General features: G+C 42.0%; 1 protein-coding gene across 1 annotated transcript in view; it reads right to left on the reverse strand.

The window, feature by feature from the left end:
- The window catches only part of GTF2H1 (general transcription factor IIH subunit 1), a 1,328,232-nt gene that overhangs the window by 1,178,825 nt on the left and 123,388 nt on the right, over positions 1-26,019 (reverse strand). The window contains exons 2-3 of the mRNA XM_044059405.1: positions 2,625-2,761; positions 2,178-2,348 (exon numbers count right to left, since the gene is read on the reverse strand). Coding sequence (XP_043915340.1) covers positions 2,178-2,331 — 154 coding nt within the window. The 5' untranslated portion in view covers positions 2,332-2,348; positions 2,625-2,761. The remainder of the gene's footprint in view (positions 1-2,177; positions 2,349-2,624; positions 2,762-26,019) is intronic.

Below are 26,019 nucleotides of genomic sequence, written 5' to 3' on the forward strand. Positions count from 1 at the left end.
CCTCTCTGGAAGTTGCCCTAGCAATAAGCATTCCTCCCAGACTGTTGGTTGTTCAGCAGTAGCCGATGTCTAAACCACATTGGATGTAGGGTCCTTTGGGTCACTGCAGGACAATAAAGAGGCTAGAATTTTGCACCAATAGCAGAGAGGGCTTTGTTCTCTTTTCTGTGATCTCTAAGGCTGTCATCCCTTAAGAGCCAAACAGAGGGCTAGAAAGGAGAAATTCATAAAGATCATCCTATGTCCTCAAATAAGCCTAAGTCAAATGTGCACTCAATGCTGGATTCTGTTGCTCTAAAAGAACCTTCAGTATTTTAAGGGCTGTTCCTGCAGCATGAATATCTGGCTTAGGATTCTCTAACCAAAAGTTCAAGACCTTTAGGTGGCCACAGAATCCTGAAATGTTTTCTTGTAACAAGAATTTGTGATTTTCCCACCTGAAACAATTTCATCTACGACAGGACCTCCCAAGAGAATTGCTGGATGGCCCATTTCCCCCTGCCTGATCATATACAAGACCTCCCTAAATTTGAGGTCATTAGGGGGATAACAGGAAATTTGCATTCTCCTAGTCATCAACATCCAGCATGGGTAATGGCATCAGGATGTCAAAGTGCCTCTTCTTGCATAAGGAACTTCCTTTTGACCTTCAGATATGGTAGATTCTGAAGATGCAGAATAAAAAGTTTTGAATGCCAAAGAATGCTGCAAATCGCTTCATGTTATTGGTTTGCTGAGGACCAAATGGTAAAGCCAAAGGCTCCTGAAGGATCGGATCTACATGTTGTGCAAATGTAGGGTTGGAAACATAGTGGAAGGTGCTACAACAGTACTTGCACCATCAGTGACATCGCAGACACATCTGCATACTCTGTGTCATAAAGGTACCAAGGTTGGCATTCACTGCAAAACTGCTGCACTGTCTAATGAGAAAGATAAGCCCCTCTTCACCAACTAAGACAGCATAAACTATTAACACTGGTGGCAAACCTTGTAGTGGAATACCCAATGCTGACATTAACTAAACTTGACAAATCCACAATGCTTGGCATTCATATCTTGTGGGTCAATGTCAACAACTTCTTGACCAGTGATAAAAGTAGAGGGTCGATGAGAAAAATTTGAAACACATATTCACAAGAGAAAACATAAAAAAAAATCTCAGTTCTACCAACAACCAGATAAGGAAGGGGCAACAGATAACCTCTTCTGAACTCTAATAAGGTTATTCATCGCTTTATTATAGTCAAATTCAGTAAAGATGGATAGACAAATGTTTTCTACAGACTGGGCTTCGGATTACATACTGATTGATCACTCTGTCAGCTACAGAAGAGAGACTTTAGATGCCAAAAAAGGAGACAGTTTCTGTAACAATAATACACTTATAGACACATCATCATCACTTGTTGTGGAGAGTCTTGCAACCTGCACAGAAAGGAATAGGCTTGGCTACTTTGTGAGATTATGGTGTTTAAGTTTCATGTGAGGTTTGGGGATTCTTAGGCTGCTGCAGAAGATCTCTGCTGTGTACCTTCACAGGGTTGGAACGATGGACATTTTTCACACATATGAAACCCTTATTGCTTACTCTTAACACACCATTTAGAATAATTTTTTCTGTCAAAATAGCAAATAGCTTGGTGCTGACTCTCAGTGATGTATGCTGAAGCACAAAACAGATGTGGAGAGGAATGGCACTGCAGTTGATTACTGGACACAGAAAGGACTGAAATAGTTTGGGAAAGTTTTATATGCTGAGCTGTCCAATCCCTGCTGATATTAGGCTTTCTGTTACCAGACTGTTTTCTTACCACTTTACAGTGAATGACACTTTTTAAAACAACTCACAGATGTACCAGATGACTTTACCAACATGCAGCCCAATTTTATTTCTGTACCAATGACATTTAAAGGAAAATGACAGCAGTATGTACAAATAACTACTTCCATCTGACTCAAGCAACTCTGCAAATTTTTGTAACCCTACAATCTAATATCTGCCTTTAGCAATGTATTTCATACTTCAACCCTGAATGGGATCCTGTACCCATATAAATGTTTTAAAAGTACAATTAAGACAATGAAATGCAATACTCTTATCTGTTGTACCATATAGAAATGGTTATGAGAAATTTGTCCAAAACCCGTCCAATCACCAAAACAGCTCTACTTACATTTTATGTCAGTGTACATGTGGCTAACAGCAAATCGGTCTTTTCCATCAGATGCCCATGCAATTCGTTCTGCCATTAGATACAATGCCCCATTCTGTTTTTTATGATGTACCTTCTTTACGATCAGTAAGACTTCCTCTGACGAGGTTGCCATAACAAATTTGAAAGGTACTGTAAATAAATAAGAAGGTTTTGAAAAAAAATGTCTTGTATATATGCAAGCCATACACACTAACAAACAGTTTAGAAACACCAAAATTTATTTCTGAAGCAGACAATACTAAAGAAGTTGCAATAAAAAAAAAATCCATGCCAGATTAACCTATAAAAATTACAAGCAAAATCTGTCATGCCTGATGAATTGTCGCATGAGTCCATGCACACAAAAATAATTTCAAGATGAAAATGTAAGTGTTCCACCTCTCACCTCCACGTTTTGTGCCTCACCTTTAAACTGTTTATCTTAGAGTTCACTGCTAACTTTGCTATTTTTCAGCCAAAGAACTGTGATCTCGCAATCTGCCTCCTGAATCTTGTCCCATTCAGCTGCAAACTAGCCACCTCATTTCCACAGTTTCTCTTACCTAGGAAGAAAAATAAACTCAGGTTAAATACTGTTAGTTCCCTTCCAATGTTTAAAGGCTTTAACAATGTTTTCCTTCATAAAATCATGGGCCTTAGAAAGCACAGCTGGTATATCCCGAAGGAGTTACTAATGCACTTTGATAGCAATCACTCCATCTATGGCATTATGTACCTGCTTCTCAAGAATAGTCATTATATATTTATTTTATGCTGTTAACTAGGTAAAATCCCCAACTATAAGAATACAAATCTTAAAATTACCTTGGCATGTTGCTGGTAACAAATGTGGCCTGTACAAATCACAGTTTCTTCATATGCCCTATAATAACAAGGTTCATAAGCAAGTATTAGGTTAGCTGCCCCTGAGGGCTATTTTAAGCCTAGCCAAGTTCTCTCAATTGTGAGACTCAAACCTAGTACTTTGTGTCTATAAGGTAAACACCTTAAGCATTATGCCAACTCCCAACTCCAGAAAGAGCTTGTTAACAGCTCCTTAATCCTCTAAGCCAAATGCCAGAATAAACTTAAGTCCCACCCACATACAGTTTCATAAGTACGTACTAGTGTATCAGTCAGGAGATTATTACAAGCCTAGCCAATAACCAGAGATTAGAATCAAACCATGTACACCTTGTACTTCTGAAGTAAAGACCATAACCATTATGAACCCCTCTATTATAAGTATCACTGGATCTCTACACATGGCTGTTCCCTTGACAGTATCTTGATGTATGAAATAAAAATATACAAGTTAACCAACATCTGTCCCTCTCCCCATGACTTCATATTTGTGCAACCTCATTTAGTTCTAATTAGACAGATGTCATGTGGCAGTCTGGTGGGGGAGCTACTCTACAAATAATCCCGGTTTTAGTCTTTATTTCTACTATTATTAAAACATGCCCTGGTGTAAAGTGACTGCTTTGGTACTTTATGACCTCCAGAATGTAATGCAGAAATTGGGGGGTTCCTATTACGTGATCGAAGTTTTGAAACTTCAAACATGACAATATCGAACTTCTCTGTTCGAAGTTTCAAAACTTCGAACACGGGAAAACAAAAAAATTAAAAGATGCAACAGTAAAATAACTGTTGGAAGTACGGGGGTCAAGCCCCCCTGCGCACCCCACACCCCCGATTTTAAATATACCAACTCCGAGATCGCACTACAGTGCTGTAAAGGGAAATATTCCCTTTCCACACTATAGTGCAGTCTCGGAGTTGGCATATTTAAAGAGCGGAGGGTGCAGCCCCCCACGTGGGGGGTGCAGGGGAGCTTGCCCCCCCCTGCTTGCAACAGTTAATGTTGCATCTTTTATTTATTTTTTTCTGTGTTCGAATTTCAGCAAGTTCGACTATATGGTTTCGACCATATAGGGTTCGAACTTGTTGAAGTTTGATCATGTAATAGGAACCTGAAATTGGGGTCACTACAGACAACAAGCTCCCCATCTTTACTTGCCAAGACAAGCATAAAGAAAGAGAGAACAGAAAGGGAGAAGCTGCCTACTCATGAAAGTATTGAGTCACAACACACTCCCTATTTAAAGGTGAGAGTCCATAACCAGGAACTATATACCCACACAGTCTTCCAATACAACCTACAGTCTACATTTATAATCAAAATAAAAAATCTTGTAGCAAGTATACGTACAGAAATCAACTGTATAAACTACATAAAAGAAATCAACTGTGCTAAATTGTAACCACAGGATGCAAAATGGCACTCCACACTACAAATATGTTAATATTTGTTTTACTATAACTGGTATACTACTTCACACCTTTAAGATGTTTTTTGTTTTGTATCTGTGCTATGGACCCAGTTTATGGCTGAAGAGGGCCCAATACCATGTTGAATCAAAATAAATAAATAATGGGACAAAAATGTGACCAAGGCAACATATAACCACTAGCTATTACTTTGGGTTTGGAAAATAGACTTAAATCTGGAAAGTGTTTTGAGTTCATAGGGTCTGCCCAAGAGGTTAGGTTAAGATTCAGGTGCAGTCATACAACAAGTTAAAAAATGCATTATGGAGAAGCACAACAGATGTTAAAAACAGGCACACACAGTACTCATGTCTATATTCCTGGGATAAAGGAGGAACCCCCGCTGAGCTGATAGACTTGACAAAGTTTGGATGTCTTCTGTCCAAGACACTGACTGCAAAGAAACCATAGCTAAGTACCAATCTTGAAGGTCAAGGTCCTGTCCAAAGACTATCAAAACTGCCTGTGAATATTCAGATGTTACAGCAGTCATTTCCAGGCCTATAACAACACTATTAGAACACTTAAGAAAACAGAGATCAAATAAAGTGACAGAAATAAAATAAAGTAAGGCAGTGTAGCAACCTTAAGCATAGAGGGCTTCCAGGCCCCCATTCCAAATAATCAGGCCAAGACATGCACTAGATACATATAAAAGTCTAACAAAGTAACTCACTGTGGATGATCGCCACCACCACTAAAGGGATCTGTCACATGAGGAAATTCAAAAGTGAACTATCATATCTGCAAATAAAGGTAGTGTTAGCCTTTCCAAAAACAAGACAGTACTCCCACTGAATGATTGAGAGAGCACTTGGTGAGGCAGGAGAATGGACTTGCTCAATTTGTCAGCTAAAACACAGAACTCCACGGGATGTGCACTGCCACTAGAAAGAGCTGGGAAGATATCACCACTGCCAAACCCTCATGGCTTCTCGACATAGTGGGTACAAGCTGGTACCCCTTCTTCTTTGATGTGCCATACCACTGCCATATTGTTTGGATAGAAATCACACCCTTGGGGTGGGAATCCTCAAAGGCCTGCAATGCTAGGAGGAGGAGGACTGCCCCCACCTCCAGGATACTGAAGAAAAAAGTCTGGCCTCTGACATTGCCCATTTGCCTTGACTGGTCTTCACTTCAAAATGCCTCCCCACCCTAGAAGGGAGGTGTCCATGGCCACTTTGGCATTAGAGAGTGGAACAAAGAATGCATGACATAAAATCACCAGTGGGGAAGTCAACCACCAGTGAATAGGATGTCTGCACATGGGATTTTAGATGAACTGGAAGCTGCATGGGTTGATACAGCATGGACCACTAGACAGAGTTCACTACAAGTGTTCTGAGCACTACTCCAGGGACTTGCAAAATCATAACTTCTTTCTATCCTTTTGGCTCCGGAAGAAAGTCCTTTGGTGGGTAGGAAATTAGGTGTCAACGGCAGATAATGTTCTGCCCTCCTGTTCACTTCTGGTGAGAGTTTCTTTGATCTAGAGTCCAAAACAAGAAACATAGGAAGTTACTAGGCTAATGGCCCGAGAGCCCTTACAACCCTAGTCACGTTCTTACCCATATTTCCATGATCATGACCTACTGCCCCTGTCCAAGAGGGACACAGGTGGAACCCCCCCCAGGGTGAATTTATGATCACCCATCCAATTGTCCAGATTGTGTTTGAAGATGGCCAACGAGGTGCTCTGTTTGACATGAAGTGGGAGTCTGTTCCAAAGGTGTGGCAACCTCTGGGAGACAAATCTGCCCCTCCAGCAGGTTTTATTAATGTCATACACCAGGTTAAGGACTTTAGAGCGAGTAACCCATTTACCATTTGACTTTTGGATATGAAGCATTTCCAATAATGCAGGATCAGAGATTGCCTTATATGAACAGCAGAAACAGAATAAAGTGACAGCGATTTCAGACGATCCCCACAGGACAGATGTTGAAGACCTTGAATTTTCCTTGTGGGGAACCTTTGTGGTTTCTCCAATTGCTGCAGGTGCCTAGAAAGGTACATACCAAAAGGGGCATTGTACTCAATTACTGGCCTGATGAGGAAGAGTACAGCTAGGTTATAACTTCTTTTTTTCTGGAGGCAATGCCATTACTTATGAGATGAACAATATAGAATGCCCTTCTTACCACTGTGGAGACATGGTGTTCAAAGGTAAGGTTGCCGTCAACCTGTGTGCCCAGGTCTCTCACCACTGACTGCATACGTAAGGTGTTGCTATTGATGTGGTATTTAGCAGGAACATTGCTTTTACTGAAAGGAATAATAATACATTTTTATGCATTGAGTTTAAGGCCATGACTTTGACACTAATCATTTGTTTGTGTAAGACCCTCTTGTAGGATGTTGACATAATTTGGAGATCCTATGACAACTCCCAGTTTGCAGTCATCAGCAAACTTTGCCAGTCACAGACCTTTAGATTTTGCTTGTACTTCGTAGAAATAGATTCCAAACAGTAGAGGTCCCAGGACTGATCCCTGTGGAACACCACGGGTTACAGGTCTGCTGTTGGAGGTGGATTCCCCTATTCTGACTATACGAGTTCTATCAGTGAGCCAGTTAGTGACCCATCTAACAATATAAGGGTTAATGCCTAGTTGGGCAAGTTCGCCAATGATGCCTGAGTGGGGGATAGTGTCAAATGCCTTGGCTAAGTCCAGGTAGGCTGAATGCACAGATTTTCCCCTTGTCCAGGGCCTTTTTGACTGTCTCAAAAACGTCCGCCAGGTTTAACAGGTATGGTCTTCCCTTTGAGTAATCCAAACTGGGTAGGGAAAGTGTTTGGAGATTACCTATATCTTTGCTGATAAGGTTCACCATGATTCGCTCCATGGCCTTGCAGGTAAGATTAGTCAGGCTAATAGATCTATAGTTCCCAGGGTCAGTGGAAGCACCACCTTTGTGCAAAGGAATAATGGTGGCTGTTTTCCATTCAGCTGGTATGAAGCCAGTGCTTAGACTATGATTGAAAAGAGTACCCAATGGTGTTGCTAATTCATGTTGGAGCCCATGCAGGATGCAGTCTGGGATGTTATCAGGTCCTACAGATGCCGTGTTTTTGGCCTTAGAGAGGGCATTTATGACCTGCTCTTTAGAGATAAAATGTAGGGGACAGGTGGTAGGAATGTCAAGGGGTATGTATAGCAGGGACAGTGAAGTGAAGTTTTCACAGAACCTGTCTGCCGGCAGGTTAATCTATGTCCAGAGGCTCAATATATGTGGTATTATTAACTACCAATTCTGCACAAATCTGGGCCTTTCCTTTTAGGTTACGGATGTAACTAAAGAATGTCTTGTGGCTGTCCTTTGTTGAAGAAGCTAATCTGAACTCATAGTTTGCTTTGGAAGACTTCACAAGAAGTCTTATTTGCTTGTTAAAGCTGAGGAGAGAGTGTTTCCAGTTTGGGAGGGCTCACTCCCTCTTACTCTTAAACAGCAATTTCTTCCTCTTATTGAAAAGCCTGTTAATGGCAGTTGTCCACCAGGCAGGTTTGCTCTTCCTTGAGGAGCTTGTTTTCGTCCTATCAGGTACGTCCGAGTCAATGCAGTTATACAGGTGTTTCTATAAAGCACTGGTGTAGAGCTCAGCATAGTTGTCAGTTCAATCTGCTTTGCAGAAGTTTTTTAGTTTAGTTGCTATTGGGGGGGGGGGGGTTAGGTGTGATATTTACTTCGAATGATACCAATGTGTGGTCAGATCTCACCAAGGAGGAAATCACAGTGGAGGTGCTACAGTAGTTCCCCCATATTGGTGAGCACCACATCCAGGATGTTGGCACCTCTTGTGGGGGTGGCAACCAGCTGGTCCAGGGCACTGGCTTTAACGAAGCCAAGGAACCTTTGGGCAAATGAGTTGGAGCAACAGTAATTTACCCAGTCAATGGCTGGGTAGTTAAGGTTCCCCAAAACCATGCTGTTTGGATGTATATTAATAGACTCAAATAGATCCAAACAGGCAGAGTGGGTGTCCTGATTCATGGAGCGGGTCCTGTAGCTGGCAATGACTTGAATAAGTGTCCTAACAACAGTTAGCTGCATCTGAAGCGTCTCCAGGGAGAACTTTCTTTGATCAACACAAGTTAATTCTGAGAGTCAAAGCATCAAAAGAAGGGCAAAACTCACACTCCACATCCAGATGATCCACTCCTAAAAAGTACACACTAGTGAATGAGGGTTGGGGAGGAATCTTGTGCCCTCCAGTGGTATATTTCTTGAATCCGGAAGCCTGGTCACTCATGGTGCCAGAAAAAGTACAGTTTTGTACCTACCATAAATGTAGATGTCCGAGAGGTATGCATCTGCAGTCCTTACAAATGGGTTGTCCTGGCCTCAGGCAGCCCTTCGGTCGGCCGGATTGCAAAGTCTGGGTCTGGCCTCAGCTGATGTCGCACTTCACCCGACGTCATAGCTGCAGTTCTGCGCGTATAAAGGCATCAGCCAATGCCATTTTCGTCAGTGTTTCTTGCCCCAGATGCCAGGTGCCCTCTAGGAAGGCTAAATTTGGATAAATGCAAATATTTCCAAACAAAAGAGAGCAAATAGAAATAAACATGTATATACATATATACAAACAAATACACCATAATGGATTCCCCCAGCTAGCTACAAGATGGGCAAATACCCTAGGAGTACCACAGAGGGGAAGGAGGGTGGGTAATCCTGACTGCAGATGCATACCTCTCGGACATCTACATTTATGGTAGGTACAAAACTGTACTATGTCCTTCAAGGATGCATCTGCAGTCCTTACAAATGGGTAGAACACCATAGCCAAACTGGGGGAGGAGGCACTAAGGAGGCACTAAGAGTTTATGGTGTAGTTAAGATCCCTTGCAAAACAGCAGTGGCAAAACCTGCTCGGGATCTGGAGTATAAAAGCAGATTATAATGCTTGGCAAATGTATGCACGGAGCTCCAAGTAGCAGCCTCTAAAATGTCTTTGGTAGCCACTCCTCGTAAGAAAGCTGTAGTAGTGGCTGTAGCCCTTGTGGAATGAGGTCTGATGTTTTCTGGAGTTGCCTTTCCATGAAAAGAATAACAAAATCTAATGCAATTTCCTATCCATTTTGAGATTGTTTGTTTTGAAATTGCTTTTCCTTCCATTCCTGTTGCATATGCTACCAGAAGCTGGTCAGTTTTTCTATTGTTCTTGGTTCTGTCCAGGTAGTAGCGCAATTGTCTGTGTACATCCAAGGTATGCAGCAATCTTTCCCCCCTGTTCTGTGGGTTGGGGAAGAATGTTGGTAGGTGTATTGCTTGGTTTAAGGATACCCTGGAGACCACCTTTGGCATAAAGGTAGGATTAGTTCTTATGGATACTCTATCCTGATGGAAGATAAGGAAGGGCTGTACTGCCATTAATGCCTGTAATTCAGAAACCCTTCTAGCTGAAGTGATTGCAAGAAGGAATGCAGTCTTCCAAGATAAGTACTGTAATTCTGTTGTTGCTGCTGGTTCAAAAGGGGGAAGTGTCAACTTTTCTAACACAAAGTTCAAGTCCCATGTAGGCAATGGTGGTTTCCTCGGTGGTTTTACATTTTTAATTCCTCTGAGAAACTGTCTGAGTAGAGGTTGAGAAAAGACTGGAGGATCCATGTTGTATTCTGCTGAAATTGCTGATGCATGAATCTTAATGGAGGAGTAAGACAGGCCATTGTGGAAAAGCTCTGCTAAATATTCCAGGATGTTAGCTATGTTTGGCAATGATGCATCTACTCCTTTTGTTGCACTCCAAATGAGATATCTTTTCCATTTTGCTGAATAAGTTTTCCTTGTTGAGGGTCTGCGAGCCTCCAAGATAATGTCTCTAACCCTTTGAGATAAGTCTGGGTTAGTTTTTCTTATGTAATGTTCCAAGCAGCTAGCTGCAGTGTTTTCAAGTTTGGATGCAGGATTTTGAAGTTGTTCTGTGTTAGCAGTAGAGGTATTAGGGGTAGAGGCCATGCGTGTCCCGGGACATACTCCTCAGCAGCGGGTACCAATGTTGTCTTGGCCAATCTGGAGCTATCAAGATGATCTTCGGGTGATCTTCTTTGATCTTCAGTAGCACTTTGTGCATCAAAGGAAGAGGTGGGAATGCATATGCTGTCAGGTTTTCCCAACTGAAGGATAGGAGTCCACCTTCCAAGCAAGTGGGTGGTATGTCCTTGTGCAGAATTTTTTCAATTGGTGGTTGTGTGGGGATGCGAACAGGTCTATTTCTGGCAGTCCCCAATTCCTTGTGATGGTTCTGAAGATGTCTGGATGCAGCATCCATTCGTGGGCATCCGTGGTGGTTCTGCTTAAGATGTCTGCTAGTATATTTTCTTTTCCTGGCACGAATATGGCTTGGAGCTGAATGTTGAGGCTCAGGACCACATTCCAGAGGTCCATTGCCATCCGGCATAGAGGATATGAATGTGTGCCTCCCTGTTTGTTGATATACCACATAACCGTGGTGTTGTCCGTCCTTATCAGCAAATGACCCTGTTGAAGAAATGGTCTGAATGTCTGAATTGCCTGTTTTACTGCCAGCATCTCTTTTTGATTTATGTGTAGGTTCATCTGGTCTTGAGTCCATAAGCCTTGTATACACTTGTCCACCATGTGTGCCCCCCATCCGAGGTCTGAGGCATCCGTGGTGATAGTCTGGCTTGGGTGAGGCCTGTGGAAGGGCAGCCCTTTGTTCAATTGACAGGCCTGGGCCCACCACTGGAATTCTTGCTTCAGGCATGGAATTATTGGAATTTTGGTTTCTAGGCTGTGTTTGTGCTGAGACCATATATTCCTCAGGTACCATTGTAACTTCCTCATATGTAGTCTGGCATGTGGAATTATTATTATGCAGGATGCCATGTAACCCAGGGCTTGCAAGATTTTCCTTGCTGTAAGTTGGTTCTGCGTTGTTAATGCCATGAAATAAAGTGGTAACTGCTTCTGTTTTTCTGCTGTGAGGAATGCCATCTGGTTTGTTGTGTCCAGTTCTGCACCCAGGAAGGTAATCCTTTGGGATGGTATCAGCCTTGACTTTTTTGTGTTGACTGTGTATCCCAGGGCTTGTAGCAGGAGAATAACCTTTTTCAAATCTTGTGTTAATTTGACTTTGCTGTCCGCTTGTAACAGGCAGTCGTCCAGGTATGGATAAATTTGAATTCCCTGAAGCCTGCAATAAGCAATTACTGATGCCAGGCATTTCGTGAATACTCTGGGCGCAGTAGATAGGCCAAAAGGCAATGCTGAGAATTGATAATGCTCTGATCCTGCAAGAAATCTGAGGTATCTTCTGCAATTTGGTCGTATGGGGACGTGCAGGTATGCCTCCTTGAGATCCAGGGTCACCAGCCAAGACTCCTTGCCCAGCATGGGAAGAAGTTGCTGTAGGGTCAGCATTTTGAATTTTGGAACAGTAATATATGTGTTTAGAGCGGACAGGTCGAGGATAGGTCTCCATTGGTTTTCCTTTCTTGGTACTAGGAAAAGCCTTGAATAAAATCCTTGTCCTTGTTCCATAGCCGGTACCTTTTCTATAGCTCTCATCCTTAGCAAGTGGTCTATCTGCTGTAGAGCGTTTGTCCTTTGGTTTGGAGGTAGGTTTGGCATTCCTCTCTTCCTTGGAAGAGTATGGAAGTGAAACCTGTAGCCTTTGTCTATTGTCTGTAAAATCCATTTGTCTCCTGTAATGCAATGCCAATTTACTGAAAATAAGGCTAATTTTCCGCCTAAGGGTGCTGCCAGTTGTTCCCTGGTAGGCGGTTTCAGAGCCAAGTCACTGTGATTGTCCTGTAGAAGTGGTAGTGGCTGGATCTGTGGCAGTAGTTCTCTGGTTGTTAGGCTGCCACTGACGTCCCCTGTAGGCACCTCTGGACTGACCTCTGCCTCTAGGGCGTCTGTTTCTGCCTCTCTGTGTTCTGGTGTTGTCTGGAAAGGACCAATTTTTGGAAGGCCAGTTCCTACTAAACCTCGGAGGCTGGACCTGTAAGAAATCCTTGACTGTCTGGACAGATTTAGCTTTTTCTTCCACCTTCTTCAACACTTGCTGTGCAGGGGAACCAAACAAGCTGTGCTTTTCCATAGGAGCATCCAGAAGCTTTGACTTTACATGGTCTGGTAAGGATTACTCTTTTAACCATGCATGCCTTCTGATCACTGTACCAGTCATAACTGATCTAAAGGAAGCCTCCAGTGCATCATAGCCGCATTTTAAGGAATGATTACTGACCTGCTGAGTGTTATGCACCAAATCCTGAAGGGACTTACGGTCTAAAGGTTCAGGCGAGGACAGCTTTTTAGTGAGCTGATCTAACAGAAATTCCTGATACTGGATCATGTGGAATTGACAGTTTAAGGCTCTAGCCGAAAGAGTAGCAGAAGTATAAACTTTTTTACCCCATCTCTCCAATGCCCTAGATTCTCTTTCAGAGGGGAGGGGGTTTTTGGCCGAGGCAGCTGTTACAGCTTTGGGGCCCTGTGAAATAGTTTCAGGATCTGCAATAGGAGCCTTATACAAATGATAATGTGTGTCCGGAACCCTGTAGTATCTGTCGGGCTTAGCAGGGGCCGGAGGCAGTGAGTTAGGGGCAGTACAAGCATCAGTAAATGCATCATCCACAACTGTAAGTACTGGAGGAATAGCTAAAGGCCTATGCTGTGGTAAATGTAAAAAGGTCCTAAGCCTTTTCCTTGAGTCTGAAAAATCCTGGCCCTGCCATTGAAATTGTTCCCTCATAGCATGCAAGGTTTCCCCAAAAGAAAATTCCTCAGGAGGGGAGGCAGAAGGTATGGAATCCTCTGCATCAGAGTCCTCATATGGAGAATAAGGGCCCTCTGGAGGATTTGTATGTTCTGAATCATTAGAGGAATAATCTGAAGAAACTGGCTCAGGGGGCTCTGCTCTAAGCCTCTTCTCTGGAGGAGGGTGCGAGGCCCTGTCAGGGTGAGACTGGGTTCCCCTGATTAAAGAAATGAGATCCTCTGCTAGACTAAGCATTTGAGTACTAGAGCTAGGCCTGTGAGAGGGGGCTTTAGCAGGCATGGCCTTTGAAGATTTAGCTGCTTTAGCCCTGGCAAAAGCCTTAATTGACATGGATGCAGGGGGCCTAGCAGCTCCATGTGCAGGAGTAGATACATCTAAGGGGATAGTATCTGATAATTCCTGAGAAACTGTAAGAGTAGGTGGAATTTCAGTAGCAGATTCAGCCATGCTGGAAGCGGCCTCGGTAGAAGGAGGCATGCTTTCGGCCGAGGGAAGAACCGCGGACTCGGCATCAGCCGAAACCGAGACACTCGCGGTTGGCTTAGCCGTGAGTGTCGGTCCTTTTCCTTACGCTTTTTAGCTAAATGTGAAGTCGGAGTCTCCGACGGCATGATATAAGCAAAAGCGGAGCCGAAAAACTCCTCTGCAAACTCCGACCGACGTCTAAGTGTTCGTCGGTTGAAGGAAGTACAGGCTAGACAGGCTGCTACGTCGTGGTCTGGGCCTAAACAAGGTAGGCAGTAAGAGTGGAAATCTTTATGAGGTATTTGTTTCCCACAAGTTAAACAGTTATTCACTTTTTCTGACATCGGCTGAGGCAAGAAAGAGTCCCCAACGGGGTACTTAGCTTTTTAGAAGTCTTCGGTAGTAGTAATCTCTGGTTCTGACCGACCGGCACTTGCGAACAGCTTCTGCTTCGGGCGCCACGCGGCAAGAAAGACTGAGGAAAATGGTGTCGGCTGATGCCTTTATACCCGCAGAACTGCAGCTATGACGTCGGGTGAAGTGCGACATCAGCCGAGGCCAGACCCAGACTTTGGAATCCGGCCGACCGAAGGGCTGCCTGAGGCCAGGACAACCCATTTGTAAGGACTGCAGATGCATCCTTGAAGGACATCACCAACACGCAAACAAAACACTAAAAATACTCTGTATTAATCTGCTAATAGCCTGTTAACAACAATAACTAACAGTGGAAGGGGACATACAAAAGAGAAAACCTTTTCTTTCTAAAGAAAGACATACCCACACCCGTAAGAGTTCAGAATAGTAAAGAACAACCAAAAAAACACCAGTATCAAAATCTACAACAAAAGATATTTGAAAGATATCACAAAGTTATAACATTTGATATATAACTTATCTGCAATGACTAATGAAGGTCTGAACCAATAGAACACATCCAAAACTAACTTTCAGCAAATGAAATATGAGGCACTGTACGGACAGAAGGGAATTATGGGAACCTGAGCCCTTGATCTGAAAATGTAAAAGTTGTTGATGTTGGATCTGATTGGAACAGATAACCTATATGCTGACATAGATGGCAAACACAACATCGGATCCAGAACTGTGAGGAATAATTTGTTAATACTAATGTCACCCTGATCCTGGGAAGCCTGAGCCACCTCATAGAAGGGAAGAGTTTACCCTGAAGCTGCACCAAAGTGCTTTATACACACACACTAAACAACAAAGAGGCAAGCAGTACAATGCACCACTGGGAAACGTGAAATGATTTTTCAAGAAAGTCTCCTCTCCCAGACTACCACACACAGGAACAACCACAAACTAAAACATAATTGCAGGCAAAGAACACTTACCAGGAAATTTAATGAAGTTCTGAACACCACAAACAAACCATACTGACTAAGGCATCTATGAGGGTAGCCAAGAGAGACATTATTATGTTTGTAACCACAGAAGAGGGAGGGAAAGGTTGTAGGGGAAATACTATGTCTCTCTGATTAGCTGTAATTCACCACTGTCCACTACCACCCCTCCTCATCCAGCCTGCCACCAAAAGAATAGCATTACAAACAGATAAAAATCAGGAAGCATCATATCCAGATTACTAGGCAACTGACAAGGAATGGATGGTTCCCAAGGAAGAAAGAAGGAACTCCATAGAACAGTCTTCTCAAGGTGGTGTGAGCAATCTACATTCTATCTTGACAAAGTGAATGAGCTGAAGCCAATTTAGCCAACTTTTTCATTCTACTACTTGCAATATGACAGCTGGCCAGTGCAGGCACCACTGACATTGGTCCAGGCAGCATCTCATGGGCTGAAACGGAATCTGATGTACACCAAGTGGCACTGGAACCAACTGAGGAATCGCAAGGGCTGACATCAAGCTTTGTCCCGCACCAGACTCCTGACTCAATAAACAATCATCAGTCATCTAATCCAATACTGGGGAAGAAAAATGGTCAGCCTGAGCAAAAGAAGAAAACCAATACATGCCCGGCCAATGCTAGGAATCCAGGAGACAGGACAGCACAAGCCCAAACATCTTGGCCCCAAGGGAGTTGAACCAAAGGCTTCTGGCAAACAGCAGCAGCCAGAAAAAATGGTAGTGTTCACGAAAGATCTACCTGCATGCTTCCGAAACAGTTGAGAAAGAGGAAGGATCAAACTAGCTTGCTGTCATTGCACCCCAGGACAATTCTGAACAAATATGCCATGTTTCTGCATGGAAAGGCAAGACTGCCCTAGTCTGCAGGGGGGAGAAAAGAAGGGCCCTCAAGTTGGGAAAAAGACAGGTAAAGGTTGAAATTCAGTGATTCATTCCACAACCAGTAGAGAATGGAAGGAATAATTTGATGAAAGAGCTTGCACATTTGCTCATGGAGAAAGAGGAATGTACTGAATGACCAAATGAAGATCTCAACTCACAAAAATAAAGAGAAACTGAAGATGCACAAGAGACCACAAAAAGTAGGCCTGCCCAAATGGAGAAACTAAGTTATATGCTTGCCATAATGACGGATTTTCATGATCTATGTCCACCCACTTCAAACTCTAGGATTAGCTGTCACACGCACTAGTCACCTGGCACTTTTAAGACTTTTCCCAAGTTTCATTTTTGACCAAAGCAAATTTAATGCTCAGTGCCTCCATGTCTTTCTCTATCTTGTGATTGTTCCTGAAAAGCAAGCAGTTAAAAACTGTCACCCGTCCCTCTCTAACATAGATGACAAACAGGCGAGGTAGTTCATTTAGATGCTTTATTCCATAGAAACACATCAGGATGGATAGCAGCATCATAAAATATAAACAAACTGATTAACAGACAGACCTTACAGACATACAAGCTTACATCTCAACAGCTTACTACAGAAATGGCAGTCAGGCTTGCACGTGCTCACTATTTATACACTTGTGCAAGCCCTCAGACAGCTCCTTAAAGATACATACATACACACTTAGTTGAATATAACACTAGAGTTAGACATGCATTACTACAAACATTAGAAACAATGTTCTTGTCCACGTTGCCGTGTATCTATAACAAGGTCTGGAGATGTGATGAGATCTGGTAACAATCTGAACTGGGTTCAGCAACAAAACAGTCTTCGTTGAACAACTCACAGCAGGAACTTCGGAATTCATCACAGGAATGGGAATATTCTCTGGAATTGGAACACTGGACAACTCACTGTGAGATAGTGTGTCTTTCTTACAGGCTATGTGCTGTGGTATAGGCTCAGACACTGGCATCAAATGTTTCCAATTCCGCCAAACTCTACTTCTTCCGATTCCACAATGTACGATCTTGCCTGAGCAAATATTCTTCACAACTCTAATCCGATCATAACCTTTTGACGGTTGCATCCTTACCAATTCTCCTTCTTGTCTTACTGTAGTAGGACTTTTGGGTTAAACACTTCAACAGATTGGTTTTCACTGACCTGTTGTTCTTGACACAAAGAACCAACAATTGACTGCTGATTGGTAACATGGTTCTGGTTTGTCTCGAAAGAAGTCTCTGGGCAGGTGAACCAAGATGTTTATCACGAGGAATACTTCGGAGATCCAAGTAATTCAGGAAAACTTCACTACTGTCTCATTTCGACTTCTCTAGTAACCGTTTTGCACTTTGAACTGCACATTCTAGCAAACAATTCGACTGAAAATACTCTACGCGTGACATGAGTAAAGTCCCACTCTTCGGCAAATCTTCTGAACTGTTGGTTTGTAAACTGTGTACCACTGTCAGAAATAACTTTGTGCGGACTACCACTGACTGCAAAATGAAGCTTCATCTTAGTAATGACAGTATTGGATGCTAGATAAGGAAGTAGGTCAATCTCAAACCAATTTGAACAAGTCTACTAACACCAAATAGTGTTGACCTTTCCATTTGAAAATGTCGGTAGCTACCATCAACCAAGGTAGTTCATGAATCTCGTTTAGCTGAAGTGGTTCTTTCTGTTAATGTGACTTAGTACCGTTTCACACAGAACAAGACAAAAGCACTCTCTCAATATCTTGTGACATAGAAGGCCAAAATACTAGACATCCCACCCTTCTTTTAGTGGATTCTACTCCTGGGTGACCATGATGCAAGATAGTAATCTACTCTTGCTGCAAAAACTTTGGAACAATTACTTTTGGACTTTCATAATAATACCATTGCCAGAAAAATCTCATCTCTGTTTGGAAAATAAGGTTGCACTTCTTGAGGTAAACTAGATTGCTTTGACAGCCATCCTTGTTGAATAAAGTGGTTAAGCCTCTGTAAAACTACATATGTGGCTGTAAAATCTCTCAGCTCATCAAGATGCATGGAAGAAAAATCTCTTACTTCCATGACTTCAAAATCAAGGTTCTCATTCTCATGCTGTTCAGTGGTGTTTCTAGGCGATCTGGACAATGAATCAGCAAGATAAAGAAGATTGCCTTTCTTGTAGACAACAGTAAAATTATACTTTCACAAACTTAACACCATATGTTGCAACCTGGCAGGAGCTATATGCACAGGCTCTCTCAAAATACTGACTAGAAGTTGATAGTCAGTTTCAATCTGGATAGGTCTACCATAAACATAATCATGGTACTTTGAACATGCAAACACAATTTCCAAAAGCTCTTTTCTCAATCTGAGCATACTGCATTTCAGTTTGGGTAAGAGTTCTCAATGCATAGGCAACAGGTTGTAGAATGACACACCTAGACCAAATCTCAAAGCATCACATGAAAGAGTAACTGGCTTGTGGACTTCATAGTATCTGAGAGTTGGTGGACTGGCAATTCTCCGTTTCAGGACATCAAATGCTCTTTGGTGTTATTCTAACCAAGACCAGGATGCATCTTTATGTGTTAGCTCTCTGAGTGCTATTTGACTCCAGTCTGGAATGAATTTGCCTAAGTAGTTAACCATGCCAAAAAATGTTGTAGGGCTTGAACATTGTCTGGAGCTGGCATCTCAAGAATGGCTGTATGCTTGGAAGGGTCTGGTCGTAAGCCTGAACTGGTAAATAAATGAACAACATAAGTGACTTCTCGTAGCCTGAATTTGCATTTCTGTGGACTGAGCTTAAGATTCACTTAACGTGCTCTTTCCAGAACTTTTCTGAGGTTTCTGTCAAGCACAGCTTCATCATTACCTCCTACTAGTATGTCTACTGTAACAGCACAAGGACACCCAGAAAAAATTTGCTCCATTGCATGTTCAAAGACTTCACTTGCAAAATTTATCCCAAATGGCATTCTCAAAAATCTGTATCTTCCAGACGGAGTACTGAAAGTAGTCAGCAATGAGGATTTCTTGTCAAGTAGAATTTGCCAAATTGAACTCTTTGCATCATTTGGCATAACAACAATGACTTCTTCAACTGCATGTTGGATGATGAGGTCTTTTTAGTGCTTGTTCAAATCTCGTAGATCAATACATATTCTGATGTCATCTGAGCTTCTTATGAGCTATCACCACAGAAGATACCCACTCGGTTGGTCCATCTAATGGAAAAAAATCACACCTTGTTGCACCATTTTATCTAGCTTGGCTTTGACTCTGTTCTGCATAGGTAATGGAACTTTTGGGGATAACTGGACTGACATTTGGATCTAACCTTATTATGGAGTACACAATAGGAAGCTTACCTAGTTTGTCTTCAAAAAGATCAGCATTGCTAGAAAAAAAATATGTTGGGTGAAATAAGAATAGTGTTTTTTCAAGCTAACATGATGGATTTCCTTATTAAATGACAGCAGTCCCTTTTTCAGACCGTCTCTGAGCCCTAATAATGACTGGATGTGCCTCTTAAATAACAAGTCATAATTTCTCCCAGCAGAGTAACATGAAAGCACTACCGAACCTTCAGTTTGAATTTCTTCACCACCATAAGCAACAAGCTTTGCACAGTTTGCCAAATCAAGCCTTTCACCAACACATACTCTAGCAAATGTCTCTGCTGACATAACATTGCACTTGGAGCCTGTGCCAACTTTGAGCTCTATGGGTTTTCCATTTATCCAAACAGTACAAAATACTTAATTCGTTGCCCACAGATCTACTACATTAACTGTTTCATTAAGCACTGACACACCATCAACAAAAAAAGTATGTTATGTAGGGTCACAGCTTTCTAATTGATCAACTTGCTTCTTAAATGTTCCCTTTTAATAAAAGAATGTGTGCCTTCTGATTTACAAAGCCTCATGAAATTATTCCACTTATTGCATTCGTGGCATTGCTGACCAAAAGCTAAACATTTTTCCTTTTTAGATTTATGATTTCCACCACAATTACAACAGTTGGCAATGATACTAGGTTGGGGCCCATACTTTGAGTTTGCTAACTCACTCTTATGCTTCACTGAGACTGTGCAAACTCTGGAACTTGCTGGAAAGCTCTGGGGTTTACCTGTGAGTGCTGTAGGGGCAATAGTTGCTGCTATGTGCTTGGGCCCATTTCTTAAAAACATGCTGCAAACTATCAACATGAGCTCTAGAAGTTACTGGAAGCATGCATTTATCATTCGTAAGCATATCTGTGTGCTTTTCTCTGAGCTCGTATATCTGACAAATCTCAATGGCCTTATTCAAAGTTAAATCACTGTCACAAAGCAAAATTTTTCTCACAGCATCATCTTTAATACCATGTAAAAGTCTGTTTTTTTTTTTTATCAACACATCCCTTAAATCACCAAATCTGCATGTTTTAGCCATATTTCTCAAATCAGTTATATATGCTGCAAAAGTTTTACCAGGCTTTTGATCCCTTGTGTAAAATAAGTGCCTTTCCACTGTAATGTTTGTCTGGGGGGTTACGCATTTCTCTAAATTTACATTTTAAGCACTCAGGGTCCTCCCTTGACTCAGCCAGAACAACAATATGACGGTTTTCCCCCTCTCCTGCAAAGATAGCAGGTGCATACACAAATGAATACTCCCTTTCAATGGCTTCTGACACAGCTAAATTAAGTAGAATACATGCCTTTGTACGGTCATCTTTAGCAGAAAATGCAGCCTGAATGAAAATGTTGTACTCTTACTCAAATACCCTCCAGTTCTCTGCAAAATTATTGTCCAACACAAGTGCACTGGGTTTTTGAAATCAGTCTACCATGCCAACAAAGTATGCACAAACACACTGAAAATATGGCCCTTGTAATTATGTACGAACTGTGCTGTGAGAGCTAACATTCAAATGCACAATAAACTCTTGGAAATATGCTCTGAAATGGCTGTATTTTGCGAAATAACTTTACTGTAACACCGCACAAACATGCGAACACTTTATACACTTCTGATAACTCGAATATCTTTAATTAATATGAAAAATACGTGCTTAGTGAAAACGCGGTCATTTCCTTTTATTTTATTTGTTTTATGCAATTTGGACATTATTTCAAACATTTCTTTAGTAATTAGAATATTTTTATCAATATCAGACATTTTGGTACATTTAAATATCGTTTAGAGCATTCTGTATGCTTCGTTTCATATTGCGAATTACGCCTGCAGTAGGAATGATCCACTCCTCTATATTCCTCCAATACCAACCTTTTGGACATAAACTGGAGAAACTGGAACTCTTTCTGGCAAAAAGTCATTTGCCATGGGTCTTCTAACACCATGTCACTCGTCCCTCTCTAACATAGATGACAAACAGTTAGGGCAGTTCATTTAGATGCTTTATTACATAGAAACACATCAGGATGGACAGCAGCATCATAAAATATAAACAAATTGATTAATAGACAGATCTACAGACATACATGCTTACATCTCAACAGCTTACTACAAAAACAGCAGTTAGGCTCGCACATGCTCAGTATTTACATACTTGTGCAAGCCCTCAGACAGCTTCTTAAAGATACATACACACAAATTGATCTACACAAATTGACTTCAATATTTAATGCCTGAAATAAACTCAATGCTTCTTCATACCTCAAAAATTCCCTCAAGGTGCCCTAGGACCATTGATGGGGGAAGATGGAAGGGTACGTCAAAGTGAATAGACATGGATCATGAAGAGCATCTACCATTAAGGTACATGTATATATCCTGCATCTTAAACGACCTACTGTCCACTTTAACCTCTAGCCCTCATCTCATCCTCTTGGGTGACATTATATCATTCTTCATCAGGGCACTGTTAGTATCCACAAAAAGTTTGACATCACCAGAATAATTATTAATACTGAAACAATCAGTACTGAACTTGGCCTCAAAAGAACTGCCTCCCCAATAACAAGAGTGAGATGCAAATACAAGTCAAAAGCATCAATGCCAGGGTTATTCAGCAACTAGGCTGACAACAGCAAAACTGTCTATTCTAAGGACTGTAGTCCCCAGGCCATTTTCAGTCGGTGGTGACAGGTTTCCTAATGTCAGCAGCAGCACCATAAGTATCACTGCAGGCCTTCTTGAGACTAGCAGTGGTATGACCATGCACCAGGGAAGAAAACAAGGAAAAACATGTCTGAAAAGGAAAAAAGCTGGAAAAGACCTCTATTCACTCCTCAACTGGGGGGGCAGACAGCAAATATGTTTTTGCTAAAGTATGATAAAATACCTGAACAAACTTATCATAATCTATTTCAGGAGGCTGAACAGGACAAGACATCAATCCATCTGAGCACATACGTCAGTTAAGATTGGAGACCCTATCATAATCTTCTATGTTGTGTGTTTCAGGCATGAATGTCAAGAAATTCACATTGAGAGTACAGTACAATGCAAAACAACTATTTAAAAAAAATAGTAGAAGAAAACCCAACTTCTAAACAACTGCACAAAGTGATTATTAACCCAATAAAACACATAATAGAAGGAATAACACAATCATAAGAAAGCAAAATACAGCATTCTATTTTTAGTAGACAATAATGCGCTGCTCTAACAAGCACTGTTGCTGCTGTGCCAAAAGTACACAAAAGCAGCATACTATTTATCTGGCTCTGCTCTTGCTCAACAGCAGGATAAATTATATCCCTAAATATGAACCCATTTACACTTCACATCTCCTTACCTCCCCTTCTTTACTCGCATCATAACTTCAATTTCTCTCCCCTGTCCAATTATGCCATAACCCTGTTTTTCCTCTCTTAATGTTGAAATTCCTATTCGTATTACACTAACCTTTAATTTCTCTAAACTGACTAAAATTTCTCTAAATATTTAAATTTTGTCATATAAGTTGCATGTATTTTAACTGTTTTCATACTATGTCTAATTTCATATAATTATGTAAACTGTAGATGCTTTTGTATTATTTTTGAAGCTTGTAAAATGTTTGTTTTAAAAATGTTTTTATAATACTTTGCAGCTTTTCTCCTCGGGCCTCCTCTGAAAATGGACACCTACCCAGTCAGACTTTCCCAGTGATTCAAATGTCAATAAATACATAATACTAAAGAAAAAGAAAGTACAGTTGTGTACACTTACCATAAATGTAGATGTTTGAGTGTATTCACTGATGCAGTCATCATACTTGGGTCATCTGCCTGTAGGTAGCCCTCAGTCGGCCCGAATACCAGAGTCTTGGGATTTCTGCGTCGGATGCTGTCGCCTCTTCCATGACGTCAGAATGTCAGGGGTATAAAACATGCAGCCGACACCATTACATCAGTTTTTCTTGCCCCAGATGTCAGGAGCCTCCAAAAAGTACAGTTTTTTACCTACCATAAATGTAGATGTTCGAGTGTTCACCCTGCTGCAGTCATCACACTTGGGTTATCCTGCCATCAGGCGGTCCCGCAGTCGGCCGGATTTCCAAAGTATTGGTCTGACGTCGGTTGCTGTTGCCTCATCCCTGATGTCAGTGCGCCAGGGGTATATATATTGTAACCAACGCCATTTTCTTCAGTTTTTCTTGCCCCAGATGTCAGGTGCCCCCAAAAAGGTGATCCAAATTAGTACCAAAAGGTGTGAACACTGTAGAGACACAAAATCCCTTCAGCTATAAGCAAATACATCAGTAAGGCATAGCAAAGATTTAGCCAGTAGATCAGAGGGGTTGGAGGGAGGGTAACCTGGACTGCAGCAGGGTGAACACTCGAACATCTACATTTATGGTAGGTACAAACCTGTACTATGTTCATCATGTTACCCTGCTGCAGTCATCACACTTGGGTTGAGTCCCAAAGCTAAGGTAGGGTGGAGGCATCATAGAGGGTTAGTGGAGGCAATGAGGCCCTGCAGAACTGCAGTGGCAAAGCTTGTCCTGGACTTAGAATAAAGAGGTAAGTGATAGTGTTTGGTGAAGGTGTGTACAGAACTCCAAGTTGCAGCTTCTAAAATTTCCTTGGTAGGAACCCCCCTGAGAAAGGCTGTAGAGGTAGCTGTTGCCCTGGTAGAGTGGGATCTAATGGTAGGAGGAACTGGTTTCCCATGATGGGTATAGCAGAATCATATGCAATGGCCTATCCATTTAGAAATGGTTTGCTTGGATATGGCCCTCCCTTGAGAAGCTGTAGCATAGGAAACAAAGAGCTGGTCAGTTTTTCTGAAAGCCTTAAATTTATCCAAGTAGTAACACAGCTGCCTGTGAATGTCCAAGGAGTGCAGGAGTCTCTCACTTTTGTTCTGTGGATTGGGGAAGAAAGTGGGTAAGTGGATGGTTTGATTTAAAGCTACACTGGAAACCACCTTAGGCATGAAGGAAGGATTAGTTCGTAGAGAAACTCTGTCTTGATGAAAAATGAGGAAAGGTTCCACTGCCATAACTGCCTGTAATTCTGAGACTCTCCTAGCAGAAGTTATTGCCAGGAGCAGGGCAGTCTTTCAAGATAGGAACTGAAGGTCTGCAGAAAAAGCTGGTTCAAAGGGAGGTAGCGTTAGTTTTTCCAGAACAAAGTTGAGGTCCCATGTTGGTGTAGGAGCTCTTCTAGGTGGTCTAATGTTTTTTGCCCCTCCGAGGAACTGTCTTAGGAGAGGATTTGAAAATAAAGGTGGATTTGTGTCGTAGTGAGCTGAAATAGCTGATGCATGGAGCTTAATTGAGGAGAAGGAAAGTCCTTTATGCAACATCTCAGCTAAATACTGCAGAATGTGAGGCATATGAGGCTGAGTTGTGTCTTGGCCTTTAGCTTGGTTCCAAGCAGAAAACCTTTTCCATTTGTCCGAGTAAGCCTTCCTGGTGCTTGGCCTCCTGGCTTCTAAAATAACATCCAGTACTGCTTGTGAAAGAGGTGCAGGTTGGATACTTAATTGATTTGCCATGCAGCCAGGTTTAAGGTTTTGATCTGGCTGTGTAAAATCTGCTTGTTCTGCTGCGTGAGCAAATGAAGTATTTGAGGCAATATCCATGGTGGGCTTTGAGCCATATTCTTCAGTAGCGGGTACCAGTGCTGGCGTGGCCAGTCTGGGGTTATGAGAATCATTCGAGGTTTCTCCTTTTTGACCTTCAAAAGTACCTTTTTGTGAGAAGAGGTAATGGAGGAAAGGCATATGCTGTCAGGTTTTTCCAACTGAAGGAGAGAGCGTCCACTTTCCAAGCTTGATGGTGGAATGTCCTTGTACAACATTTTGTCAGCTGGTAGTTTTGAGGACTGGCAAACAGGTCTATATTTGGTAGGCCCCATCTTTGAGTTATCATTGTAAATATTTGTGGGTCTAGCTTCTACTCGTGGGGATCTTTGATGTTTCTGCTTAGGTCATCTGCCAATGTGTTTTTCTGTCCTAGCAGGAATTGAGCTTGTAACTGGACTTGGTAGGCCAGAGCTGTGTTCCATAAGATTATTGCTTGCCTGCAAAGAGGGTAGGAATGTGTGCCCCCTTGTTTGTTTATATACCACATTACTGTGGTGTTGTCCGTCTTTATTGCAAGTTGTCCTGGCTGTAGTAGATCCTTGAAGGCTGTCAGAGCTTTCTGTACAGCTAGCATCTCTTTTTGGTTTATGTGCAGTTTTCTTTGTTCTGCAGTCCATAGGCCTTGAATGCATTGCCCTGCCATGTGTGCCCCCCAGGCATAGTCTGAAGCATCTGTTGTGATAGTTTGCCTGGGTGGGGGCAAGGTGAAAGACTGACTCTTGTTGAGGTGACATGCCTGTGCCAACCATAGAAATTCCTGTTGAAGGCAGGGAATGAGAGATATCACTGTGTCCAAGCTGTGGCTGTGTTGAGACCATACGCTTTTTAGGTACCACTGTAATTTCCTCATATGCAGTTTTGCAAATGGTATTATCAGAATGCAAGATGCCATGAAGCCCAAAGCCTGCAGAATTTTTCTTGCAGTTAATTGGGTCTTTGCTGCCATTGTCTTGAAATATTGAGTAA

This window comes from Protopterus annectens, chromosome 17.part0 (assembly GCF_019279795.1).
Source record: "Protopterus annectens isolate FY-2018-M chromosome 17.part0, PAN1.0, whole genome shotgun sequence".
Taxonomy (NCBI): Eukaryota; Metazoa; Chordata; order Ceratodontiformes; family Protopteridae; genus Protopterus; species Protopterus annectens.